The sequence below is a fragment of the Jaculus jaculus genome, chromosome 2 (assembly GCF_020740685.1).
Source record: "Jaculus jaculus isolate mJacJac1 chromosome 2, mJacJac1.mat.Y.cur, whole genome shotgun sequence".
Taxonomy (NCBI): domain Eukaryota; kingdom Metazoa; phylum Chordata; class Mammalia; order Rodentia; family Dipodidae; genus Jaculus; species Jaculus jaculus.
Window position 1 is genome coordinate 11230074 of NC_059103.1, and position 12154 is coordinate 11242227.

At 50.3% G+C, this 12154-nt stretch overlaps 1 protein-coding gene across 10 annotated transcripts in view; it reads left to right on the top strand.

The window, feature by feature from the left end:
• The window catches only part of Cux1 (cut like homeobox 1), a 422843-nt gene that overhangs the window by 239845 nt on the left and 170844 nt on the right, over positions 1 to 12154 (top strand). For all 10 annotated transcript variants that reach the window (XM_045142920.1, XM_045142921.1, XM_045142924.1 and 7 more), the window contains one exon: positions 1218 to 1296. In XM_045142920.1, the coding sequence (XP_044998855.1) occupies positions 1218 to 1296 (79 nt within the window). The remainder of the gene's footprint in view (positions 1 to 1217; positions 1297 to 12154) is intronic.

Consider the following 12154-nt stretch of genomic DNA (forward strand, 5'->3'; position numbering starts at 1 on the left):
GTGCTCAACATGCCCACAGCCCATTTTTATGAAGTTCGTAAAGGAGGAACTCAGAAACACCATTCCTCCAGATTTTTAGGAGCTTTGGTGTGGCTTTGACCTTTAGTGTCTCGCCTGTCCACCTCAGCGAAGTGCTTCTGAGATCTCTACCTAAAGTCCTCTCATTTCCCCACAGTGCTGCCTACCCAGCGCAATTCCCACTGGGAGTTAATAGCTCGTTACTAGACCCTAAGGTCCCATGATGCCTTGCCATGTCTCTCCCTTGCGCACCCCTTAGCCCACAGGTCAGTGTCTAAAAAGGCTCAGCTCTTGTTCAATACTTTGACCAGAAGAAAAGGCGCAAAAGAGGACTCCGTGGCCTGCTCCGACCTCACAGAGCCCTGCCCTTGTCCTCCCCTCTGGCTGGGGACCATGTGGACTGTCTCCCTCTTGTCTCCTGGTACTCAGAGGTCAAATTCCCCACTGAAAGGCATCTGCATGGAGAACCTTCCATTTGCTGCAGAACTCACTACTTATGGAATCATTGTTAAATTACTTCTTGAGCCAGATGTGATGGGGCACACCTAATGATCCCAGCACTAGGAATCACCCATCCCAGGCCAACCTGGGCTACATAGACCTTGAGACCTTATCTCAAAGAAAAAGTTTTTTTTGTTTTTTGTTTTTCGAGGTAGGGTCTCACGCTAGCTCAGGCTGACCTGGAATTCACTATGTAGTCTCATGGTGGCCTTGAACTCACGCTGATCCTCCTACCTCTACCTCCCATGATCTGGGATTAAAGGCGTGCACCACCACGCCCGGCTACAAATTACCTCTTGATAGATTGTGTGTGTGTGTGTGTGTGTGTACGTGTGTGTGTGTGTGTGTACGTGTGTGCAGGGGTACATGCACCATGTTTGGAGGCCAGGGGTCAATGTCACGTGTTCCTCTATCACTATCCACTTTATTCTTTGGGGCAAAATCCCTCACTGAACCCGGAATTCACCAACGTAGCTAGACCAGCTAGCCAACAAGCCCTAGGGACCATTCAGTCCCCATCTTCCCAGCATTGGGGTTACAGGCGTATGCACCACCCCAAGTTTTCTGTACATGCTGAACTCACCTGAACTCAGCCCAGAACATCCGGTGCTCATGCTTGCCCAGTCTACGCTTTCCCCACCGAGCTACCTCGCCACCCCTCCCGTCTCATTGCGAGCTCTCTTCCTCTTCTTCCTCAGATTGACGCGCTGAGTAAACGAAGCAAAGAAGCCGAGGCAGCCTTCTTGAACGTCTACAAGAGACTAATCGATGTTCCAGGTAAGCCTGACCACTGCCGGCCGCCTTCTGGACGGCATCACAGCCCACGGGCTGCGGGCTCTCTGGCTCTCCTCAGGACAATGGGCTATCCAAGCAGCTTCCTTGGGAAACCAAAGAGTTTTCTAGAACGCGGACTTTGGATAAGCAGGGACATGCAGTATGTCTGTTAAAGTAATTAGGAAATCGCTGGTTAATGCCTCTGTAAATATAGACACCCCCGTCTCTGTGGCTACAGCCCAAAATGCTGCGTGGGGCAGAGAGGTGATAGAGAGCCGAGGTATATGTGCCCCGCAGGGGTCTCCCTGGTTGCAGATGCCACCTCCAGGACTTCAGATTGGCACTGACGGAACGCTAGAGTGCCTTATTCCCCTCTGTACAGTTCAGTACCCTTAGGCAAGCCTTTCACCAAAGGGTCAAAACCTTATATAACTAAGCATATGGGTTGCGTCAAGTAAAATTTAAGTCTTGCTGGGCTGGGGAGATGGCTCAGCGGGTAAAGGGCTTGCCTGGCAAGCATGAGGATATGAGTTCAGGTTCCCCCCCCCCCCGTAAAACTTCTGGGTGTGGTGACTGAGCCTGTACGTAAAGCGCTGGGGAGGCAGAGTCGGGGAGGTGGGCAATCCCTGGGGCTTGCTGAGCAGCCATTCAGTCTAAGTCTGGAGCTCCAAGCCAATGGGCGAGTCAAGGTGGGTAGCACTCCTGAGGGATGCCACCTAAGATTGTCCTCTTAATGTCCTGCATTAAAATAACCCAAGGAATGCTTGTTAGGAATTCCAGGAGGTCATAGCTTCCAAGTATTTAATTTAGAGAGGTGGAATAGATCTCGGGGTGCCTTGAACACAGGCCCCTTTTGCCATTCCTCTGCCCCCATGGGATTTGGAATCAACAGAGGGTGATGGGCACGTTCACCTGGCTGCCGACACAGTCCTGGGGTGTCTCAGATGAGTTGGGACCGTCGGTGGCACGGATGCCTTGTCTGCTTACAAGGAAACCTCCTCACCCGCGGAACTGCATAATTGCTCTGTTCGATCATTGTCAGCGCATCCCGGGTGTGACTCGAGCTGCAGAGACATTTTCCTTTGGGCCCGTAGATGTGTCCTACTTCTTTTTGAAACAATATTTTATTAAAGAGAGAAAGAGTGGATGCACCAGGGCCTCCTGACACTGCAAATGAACTCTATATATGCGCCACCATGTGCACCTGGCTCATGTGGGTTCTGGGGGTTGAACCTAGGTCCTTAGGCTTCACAAGCAAACGCCTTAACCACTAAGCCGTCTGTCCAGCACGTTTTACTTCCTTTCAGGAAGTGCCTGGTCAGTAGCACTGCATTGGCTGACAGCCACCCAGCAAAGTCCACCGTGAGCTCGATGCTGTATGAAACAAGGGGCAGGAGAAAACTCTGAACTGGGGCGCTCCAGCGTCTCCTGCATGGGCTGCTTAGGGGGTCTCGTCACATTCCTTTTCCTCTTTGGATTTCAACTTCTTATCTGTAAAAGGGAACATGGTGGGGGCTCATAGTAAGGATGGGTTCCTTTGTTCTAACTTGTTTTCCTTGGGAACTTCTTCGGCTCTTAGTTCTAAATTCTGGCCTTATGATTTTCTTTAAGCATTTGTGTGGGACTATGGATTTATCTTTGACTCTGACTGAGGCCCACAAGGAGGCTTCTCCACAGTGACTGGATCATCTGGTATTCATGGCGTATGGGTCTCAGGTGCCATTATCCTGGTGGGCATCTCTTCTGTTTTCATTTTTCTCCTTTTATTTTTCCGTGTAAGCACTGGGAACCTGTCACTTGTATTTTCCTTATGTGTAAACAATATGTGAGAAATTTCTTTCTTTTTCTTTTTCTTTTCTTTTTTTTTTCTTTTTTCTTTTTTTTTTTTTTTTTTATTCCTGAGGAAGGATCTCACTCTAGTCCAGACTGGCCTCAAACTCACAGTGATCCTCCGCCCTCCGCCTCCTGAGTGCTGGGATTCGCCAGCACACCTGCGGGAGAACATTCTTTCTGAACTATGACGTCCACACCGACTCCAGAGCCCAGCCCGGACTTTGGCACATAGAACTTAACAGTTCCAGAGCACGGGTTCTTTAAGGGTTCTCGGGGTTCCTCCACTGTGTTCCCAGCAGCTCCTGCCCGTCACAGCAGGGTCCCACCAGCCAGGGTGTGCGTTCCTACTGAGAACTCCTGTCCTGTTCACGACTGATGTGAAAGGGGAGCTTCCTTGATTTGTGTGTTCACCAAATCAAATACCCGGGAAGCCTTGAGCTGCTATTTTCTATTTAGAACCTATATCCTGTTTTTAGAAACTCTGTTTTTAAAGTTTGTACCAGAGATTTTTCCCTAATGAAGTTTCCCAACTGAGTAACTACTTAAGTTGTTAGATTTCAACATCTGTAATTATTTTCTGCCTTAATTTCCCATAGAATGAAAGAGGCAACTGTTTTTCCTTTAAACTCCCACTTTGACTTGTTCATGTGCATATACAGATTTCATTAGACTTTTGATTATCATTCAAATACCTGCCTTTTCACTTAATATACTATATGCATTTTTCCTATACTGGTAGTTTTCCCAAATATCATATTGGGCTATAGAATTAGGTTTTTGTTGGTTTGGGGGTTGTTTACATGTCTCTTTGTCTGTTTTATTTGGGAGGCACACACAGGGGTCTCTTACTACTGCAAATGAATGATCATCGGGCTTTACGTGAGTCCCGGGGAATTGAACCCTGGCTGACAGGCTTTGTAAGCAAGCACCTTTAACCACTGAGCCATCTCCTTAGCCCTGTGTATTTTGAGACAGTGTCTCTTTTGTCCTGGCTGGACTAAACCGTACTGTGTAAACCAGGCTGGCCTCCACCTTATAGCAGCCCTCGTGCCTCTGCCTGCCCCATGCTAGGCTTACAGAAGTAAGGCTCAGGTAGCACATCCGACTTTTGTGAGGTAAAGTTTCACTGTGCATCCTAGGCTGGTCTTGAACTCACAGCATTTTCTAGGCTGGCCTCAAACTCACGATCACCTTCTTGCCTTAGCCTACAGAGTGCTGGGATTACAGACGCACAACACTATGCCCAGCTTGGGTTGGAGAGTTTAAGTCCACAGTTCACACTGAAGATGGATTAAATAATTGGGGGTGTTTTCAGTCTGGGGATGTAGCTCAGTGCATGCACAAAGGTCTGGGGGTTAGGTGCCCAGCACCGCATGAAATGAAGTGCGGTGGTGGCACCTGCCTGCAATTCCAGCACGTGGGCAGTGAGGGCAGGAAGATCGGAAGAGCAAGATTATCTTGTGCTGCATACATACCCAGTTCGAGACCAGCCTGGGCTACATGAGACCTTGTCTAAAATAATAATAGTAATAAAGAATAATAATGGGGGGCTGGAGGGATGGCATAGCGGCTAAGGCATTTGTCTGCAAAGCCAAAGGACCCAGGTTCGATTCCCCAGGACCCATATTAGCCAGATGCACAAGGGGGCGCATGCATCTGGAGTTCGTTCACAGTGGCTGGAGGCCCTGGCATGCCCATTCTCTCTCTTTCTCTCTCTCTCTCTCTCTCTCTCTCTTTCCCTCTTTGTCAAATAAATAAACAAGAGAATAATAATGGCTGGGGAGATGGCTCTATAGGCAATGCACTTGGTGCATAAGCGTGAGGACAGGGGTTCAGGTCCCTGGAGCCCACATTAGACCAGTCACGGTAGCATGTGCAAGCAGCTGTAATCCCAGAGCTCCTCCAGCAAGATGAGAGACAGAGACAGGAGAATCCCTGGAAACTCGCAAGATGTGTTACTTCTGTGCGAAAGTCGGTCAAGAGACACGTGCATCCCGAGTACCTTCCCTCTGCCCTCGACCTGTAAGAGCTGTCCAGTGAGGTGCCCAAGAAGAACTGGGACCCGCGCCTCCACCAGTGCTGAGTAGCCAGATGAAGTAATCCTGCGGTTGAGGCTTCCAGTAAGGACCTGGTCAATAGCACCGTGTTTACTGACAGCCACCCAGTTGGGCGGGGGTCGGGCCGCGTCCCTGTCTGGGCTCCAAGTGCACTCCAGCGAGATCCAGAGGCACTTGTGGGCGTTTCGGTCTGTGGGCTTCAAGTGCACTCTCGTGGAATCCAGAAGCACTTGTGGGTGTTTTAAGTTCTAGTTGCGGGAGACAGCGGCTCATGTTATCTCAGAGAGAGAGCTGACAGGCGTGGCAGCTGCATGCCCCACGGCTCCATGTGAGGAGCCCCCAGGCAGGACAGAGCGGCCAGCGCCAGGAAGAAAAGCCTGAGACAGGACCCGACGCCATGCCATCCTAAAGTGTTATTGGGTGTTGGTTTATGTGTGTGTGCGTGTGTGAGTGTGCTCACACGTACGCTGTGCACACTTGTGGAGGTCAACTGCAGAGGGCAGCCTTAGCTGTATTCTTACTTCCACCTTGTTACCTTGTTTGACTCGGGGTCAACCACCGTTCACTAGCCGGCCTGCGGGCATCTGGGAGATGCCCAGCTGCCTGTACCCCCATCGCCACAGGAGTGCTAGGGTTCCAGACGCCTGTACTGCAACGCCCAGCCTCACCTCTCCTTTGATTTTGAGACAGACTCACGTAGCCCAGGCTATCCTCAAACTCACAGTGCAGCCAAGGATGACTTGGAACTCCTGTGTGTGGTGTGTGTGTGTGCAATGTGTGTGTGCATGTGTGCGTGCATGCATGTGAAGGCCAGAGGTTGGCTGCAGCTATCTTCCTCAGTTGTTTATTTACTGAGGCCGGGTGTCTCATTGATTCCACTGGCCTCGCCAGCCTGCTTCCTTGGGGAGCCCCTGTCTCCACCTCCCAAGTTGCTGGATTTACAGACAGGCCCCGATCCTCATCTCATATTTCCGAGGGCTCTGGGGATCCGAACTCTGGTCCTGACACTTGCGTGACAGGTGCTTTATCTACTCAGCCATTTCCCCAGCTTCGACCTCCTGATGTTCCTGCCTCTGCCTCCCGGCGCTAAAATTACAGGCATGTACCACCAAATCCAGTTCGTACCGTGCTGCGGATCGAGCTGGGGCTTGTGCATGCTGGGCAAGTGCTGTACCGGTGGAGCCACCGCTCCAGCCCTCCCCTCTAGTGTGACTGAGCTCCGCGCTACAGAGCAGGGCTTCATTCAGCCACGGACCACGTGTACAGTGTTGGCACCATAAGAGTCTGTCACCTAGTAGTGCCCTGGCTACTTTAAGTCTGGGGAAGGTCCCTTACGCAGTGATGTGACAGGACCTAAAGGAACTGGGTTCAGAGTGTGCCTCCATGGCTACATGACTGCGCTCCGCAACTCTGGTCCTGTCTAGAAGAGAGACTGAAACAGTGTGACCTGGTCCCTAAGCCTCTCTCTGGCATCTATCCCATGCCCCCCATGTAGCAGAAATTCCATAAATATTTGCCAAGTGAATCGATCAAGTCGTTTCTTCAAAGTGTTCTGAAATCAGCCATGGTGACACATGCCTGTCATCCCGGCTCTTGGGAAGTGGGGAGGCAGGAGTTCAAGGTCCTCCTCAGCTGCATAGCAAGTTCAAAGGCCAGCCGGGGCTACATGAGACCCTGTCTCAAACGAAACAAGCATGTCCCAACATTGGTCCCCATATTTACTGCATGTTAAAGACATTAGTTGTCTTTAGTGTATAATATCCTTGAACTATAATTTTTTTAATTTGTTTGCTTGCACATGTGTATGTGTGTGGGTGTGTGCCAGTTCTTGCTGCTGCAAACAAGCATCAGACACTTGTACCACTTTTTGTATCTGGCTTAGATGGGTGGCTTGGGCATTGAACCCTGAGCCAGCAGGGTTTGCAAGCAAGTGCTTTTAACCACAGAGTCATCTCTCCAGTACCCGAACTAGGAAAATAAGTTAGGACTTTGGAATCTTTTGTGGGTAGGGGTGGCCTTTTGAGATAGGGTCTCACTCTGTAGCTCAGGCTGGCCTCATCACTGCTGGGACCACAGACCTGTGTCACCGCTTATCCCGACTCACAGACTTAAAGCAAAATGAGCAGAGCCTTGCCGTGTGCGCCCTCCTTTCGGGTTCAGTGGCTCTACCAGTTGAACCCAGCTTTTGCCTTTGCTACCCACATCAGAACCCGAGAGAATAATTTCACCCTTAGAATCCCGGGGAAGCTAGCTCCTCACCTCATGGGTTGAGACAGCTCAGCCTGTCCATTGCATCATGAGAAGTTTTCATACCATGACGTCTACATCCACATATGGGATTCGCTCACATACCTGCCTACTTCAGCTGCTCAAATTTTGCTTTGTGTGTTAGTGTGTAGTGTCTGTGTATGTGTGGCCTCACGTGTGTGTGTGTGTGTGTGTGCATGTGTGTTGAAGCCAGAGGACAACCTCTAGTGTCATTCTTAGGAACACCATGTACCTTTTTTTTTTTTTAAAGTAGTCTTTTTTTTTTTAAATTTTTATTTATTTATTTGAGAGCGACAGACAGAGGGAGAGAGAGAGAGAGAGAATGGGCGCACCAGGGCTTCCAGCCTCTGCAAACGAACTCCAGACGCGTGCGCCCCCTTGTGCATCTGGCTAACGTGGGACCTGGGGAACCGAGCCTCGAACCGGGGTCCTTAGGCTTCACAGGCAAGCGCTTAACCGCTAAGCCATCTCTCCAGCCCCATGCACCTTTTTTGAAGCTGGGTCTCTTATCAACCTGGAGGTCACCAATGACACTAAAGCTAACTGGACTGGAAGCCCCAGCAATCCTGAATCCACCTCCCCAATGCTGGGATTAGACACATGCACCTCCATGCCTGGCATTTTACATGGGCACTAGGGATTAGAACTCAGGTCCTTGTGCAAGGCAAGTACTTCATTGACCGACCTATCTCCCCGGACCCTACTTGATAACTTTTATTTTATTTGTTGATACTGGTGATTGAACCTAGGGCTTCATGCATGCTAGACAAGTGCTCTACCACTGAGCCACACCCTAGCCACTATTGTAATGTCCTTCTACTTTAAATCTCAATGTATTAATTCCCTAATTAGCTTCATGTGGACAAGTGGCATTGCCATCTTCCACCATCCGGGCCTGATGATGTCTCTAGAGGGGCCACGGGCTCCCATTCAGAAGCCAGTCATCTCTGTGCATCTGGGTGGACCTCTGAGTGAGGTCAGAGTTCGGGCCTGGGATCTCAGTACCGGGGAGCAAGGCACAGTCCTGAGCAGCTCACATACCAGCGCTGGCCTGTGTGCCCCAAAACATACAACCTTGGGGGCTAGGGCACTGGCTCTGTGAATAGAGCACTTGCCACACAAGCTCCAGGACCCACAGAAAGGCAGTTGCTGTGGCATACGTCTGTAGTCCCAGCAAGCCTCCAGTGGGGTGGGAAGCAAGGACAGGCCTGGCTAGACAACGTGGAAGGTGGGCACTGACTCCAGACATTCTCCTTCGGCCTCTACCATGGGCATCCGTACTGGCACAGCAAACATGCAAACCTCAAACCCCTCTCTCTCTCTCTCAACACAAACACAAAGATTTAAAAAAATAAAAGCCAGATGCAAGTACATATCATATTGGACCCTTCCTCCAGTGGCTTCCGCTGTAAAGAAAATACAACAAAATTACATTTTAGATAAAACAGCCTCCATCCATGTCTTGATATGAGAAGTAAAGTGTTCTCTGCTGTTAAAAGGTGACCTTTCTGAAAACTGAACTGTTCTGGAATGACCTCCTTTGAAAGGCTCTTACATAGTGGAGATTTTCCTGGTTTCTGAGCAGAATTATGGTGGCATGCATAATCTACCAGTCATTAACCTTGTGTGGGTGACTTGCTCCTGCAGCTTGATATTGTCACGTGTTTTACAATGTATTTATTTCCACAGTTGGGAGGGGACAGCATAAATCAGCGGAATAATTAGCTTGCAATCTTGCTTCCTCAATGGCCCCTGTCAATGCACCACAGATAACACAGTCACTTGACTGCTTGTAATGGAAATACAAATTTGTATAAAGCGCAACTGCCAGGTCGTTTCGTTTTTGTTATTCCTTTGGGGTTTTGGAGACAACGTCCTGCTAAAGTAATGGGCCAGGCTGACCTCAAAGTCAGAATCCTCCTGCCTCAGTCTGGGATTCACGCACCACCATTCCTAGCTAAGTTTTTACTTAGGTTGTGTTGGTTGTTTGACCTGTGTAGTGTGGGGCGGGGGGCATGTGTGTTCATGTGTTTGGGTATTCTCCCCAAGAATGTGGTACACTTCTTTTTTTACACTTATTTTTTTAATATTCATTTGTTTGAGAGAGAGAGACAGAGGCAGATAGAGAGAAAGAGACATTGGGTGTGCCAGGGACTCTCGCCACTGCAAAATCAACTCCAGATGCATGCACCACCTGGTGCATCTGGCTTACATGGGTACATGGGAATCAAACCTCTAACCAGTGTCCTTGGGCTTCGCAGGCAAGTACTTAACCACTAAGTGGTCTCTCCAGCCTCCATACACTTATCTTTGAGACACGGTCTCTCTCACTGACCTGGACCTCACCATTTAGACTAAACCAGCTAACCAGTCAGCCCCAGGGATCTTCCTGTCTCCTCTTCCCGAGGGCTGGGATTACAGGCATGTGCTTCCACACCTGTAATTTTACAACAGTTTTGGGGATTGAAGTCAGATGTTCATGCATATGTGACAAATACTTTTCCCACAGAGACATCTCTTCAACCCATTATTAAGTTTTAAAAAAATTTTTTTGATTTATTTGCAAGCAGAAAGACAGAGAAGAGAGCTACAGAGATCATGGGTGTGCCAGGGCCTCCTGCCACTGCAGACGAACTGCAGATGCATGCACCACTTTGTGTATCTGGCTTTATCTGGGGAAATCAAACCCGGGTTGTTAGGCTCTGCAGGCAAGTGCCTTAACTGCTGAGCCATCTCTCCAGCCCACCATCATTAAACTTTTTTATAACAGCAGCCTAGGTAGAAAAAAAAAGAGCCAAGTTGTCCTTGGTTGTAAAGCTCTTTGGAGAAACAATCTCAGTTAGCCTTTGCCTCCTGCTTATGTGATCCCCTTACAAGAGTCACACTTGACCCCTGCCTCGGTGACGATGTCGCAGGGCCTGGAAGCATTTGAGGTAGCATATTGCCAGTGGTAGGACATGTGCATCACTGTGAACACAGCTGGGTCCTGTGGTGCCACTTACTCCCTCACTTTGCCTGTGTACCATCTGACACTGTCCCGCAGTTATAAAGGGCACCTGTGTTTTGGGGACTTTTCTTGTTGCTGAGACAAGACAAAATACGTGACAGGAGCAACTTAAGGGATAAGGGCTTGGGCTCACGATCTGAGGGGCTACAGTCCATCGTGGTGGGGAAGGCATCAGGAAGCAGAGAGTGGGGGGGAATGCTGGTGCTCGGCTCCCCTTTTCTCCTTTTTATTCAGCCCAGGAGTCCCACGCACATTCAGGGTGCATCCTTAGTCCAGCCTCCCTGGAAACACTTGTGGACACACCCACCGGTGTGTTTCTATGGTGATTCTCTAAGTCTGGCCCTGTTGACATTGAAGAGTAGCCACCATGAAATGGCATCGGTTTTCTGAGGCTCTGAGAGGGGTCCGGCTGAAAAGAGCCCAGAGGACTTGGCCATTTTATTCACACAGCCAGCTACACGACGCCTCTGTTCCCCAGGCACCCCAGATTGGAGGTTTCAACTTGGAACTAGGGAACTCTCTTTTCTCGGGGAATATCTCCATCAGCCTGTCATCTGCGGACCCGGAAGTAGAGCTGACAGTCATCCTTCCTGAGACCAGCTTGGTAATGTTCTTTCACACAAGGAAAATAACCACCCGGGCCTTTGTGCCCGCTGCGCTCTGGTGCGGGCACATTACATGTTGAAATGTGAAAGCTGTGGCCTTCTACTCTTCCATCTTCCGCATCTCCCCTCGCTTGTGCAGGCTCCCATAGAATGGCTCCTGGGTAGAGGTGACTGGGTCTGATGGGCCGCTTAGAAGCACCCCTTGGTTTTCATGCCGAGGCTACAGAAAGGTGGCTGTTCCCGCTTGGCTCCCAGAGGCCAGTCCAGTCAGGGCATCCCGTGCCTCCTGAGGTTGGCAAACCAGGCCAGAACCTCTGACCCCTCCTGAGAGCTCTCTGTGACTCCAGTGGTCTGAGACTTACAGGAGTCCCTTCACGAGTGTCCCGTTTGTCTTCATAAGAAGCATGCAGCAGCACTAAGAATCAACGACAGATTCCACTGCAGGACGGGAGAGGGCTAGGGACCGGGATGGGGAGCAAGCATCGTGGGTTTCAGACAAACCCTCAGTTCCTGCCTCACCTGAAGCCCTGTGGCCCAAAGCTGGTCCTGAAGCCACACTTGGGAGACAGGGACGGTTGTGCTGTGCCCCAGCACTTGGGGGAACTGGACAGTTCCCCCCACTCTGACCAGGTCAGCATACAGAGACATCATCAGCATGCTGTCAGCAAGCAAGGAGGCAGCTGGGAACCTTGTCTTGCCCGTTTGCTTGTTTGTGCTTTGAAACAGGCTCATGTAGTCCAGCCTGGCCTTGAACTAGCTACATGGCCGAGGATGACCACGCATTTCTGACCCTCCATCCCCCACCTCCCGAGGGGGGCAGAAGCAGGGGGCTCACTGATCAGCCAGACGCACTGAAAGGCAGGAAGCTCCCGGTGCAGCAAGAGACCCTTTCTGAACTACATGAGCCAGGAGAATGATGGGTGAGGGGGACTCTGGGCACCCTCCTCTGGCCTCTGCGTGAGTGTGCACAGGACGCGCACATCTGCACATGACATGCGTGTGACAAAAATAAGTGAGCAACAAACCGGTCCCCCCATCCCCACCACCACCGTCCTTACTTTCAGGGCCTGTCTTCTTCCTGATCCCTGCAG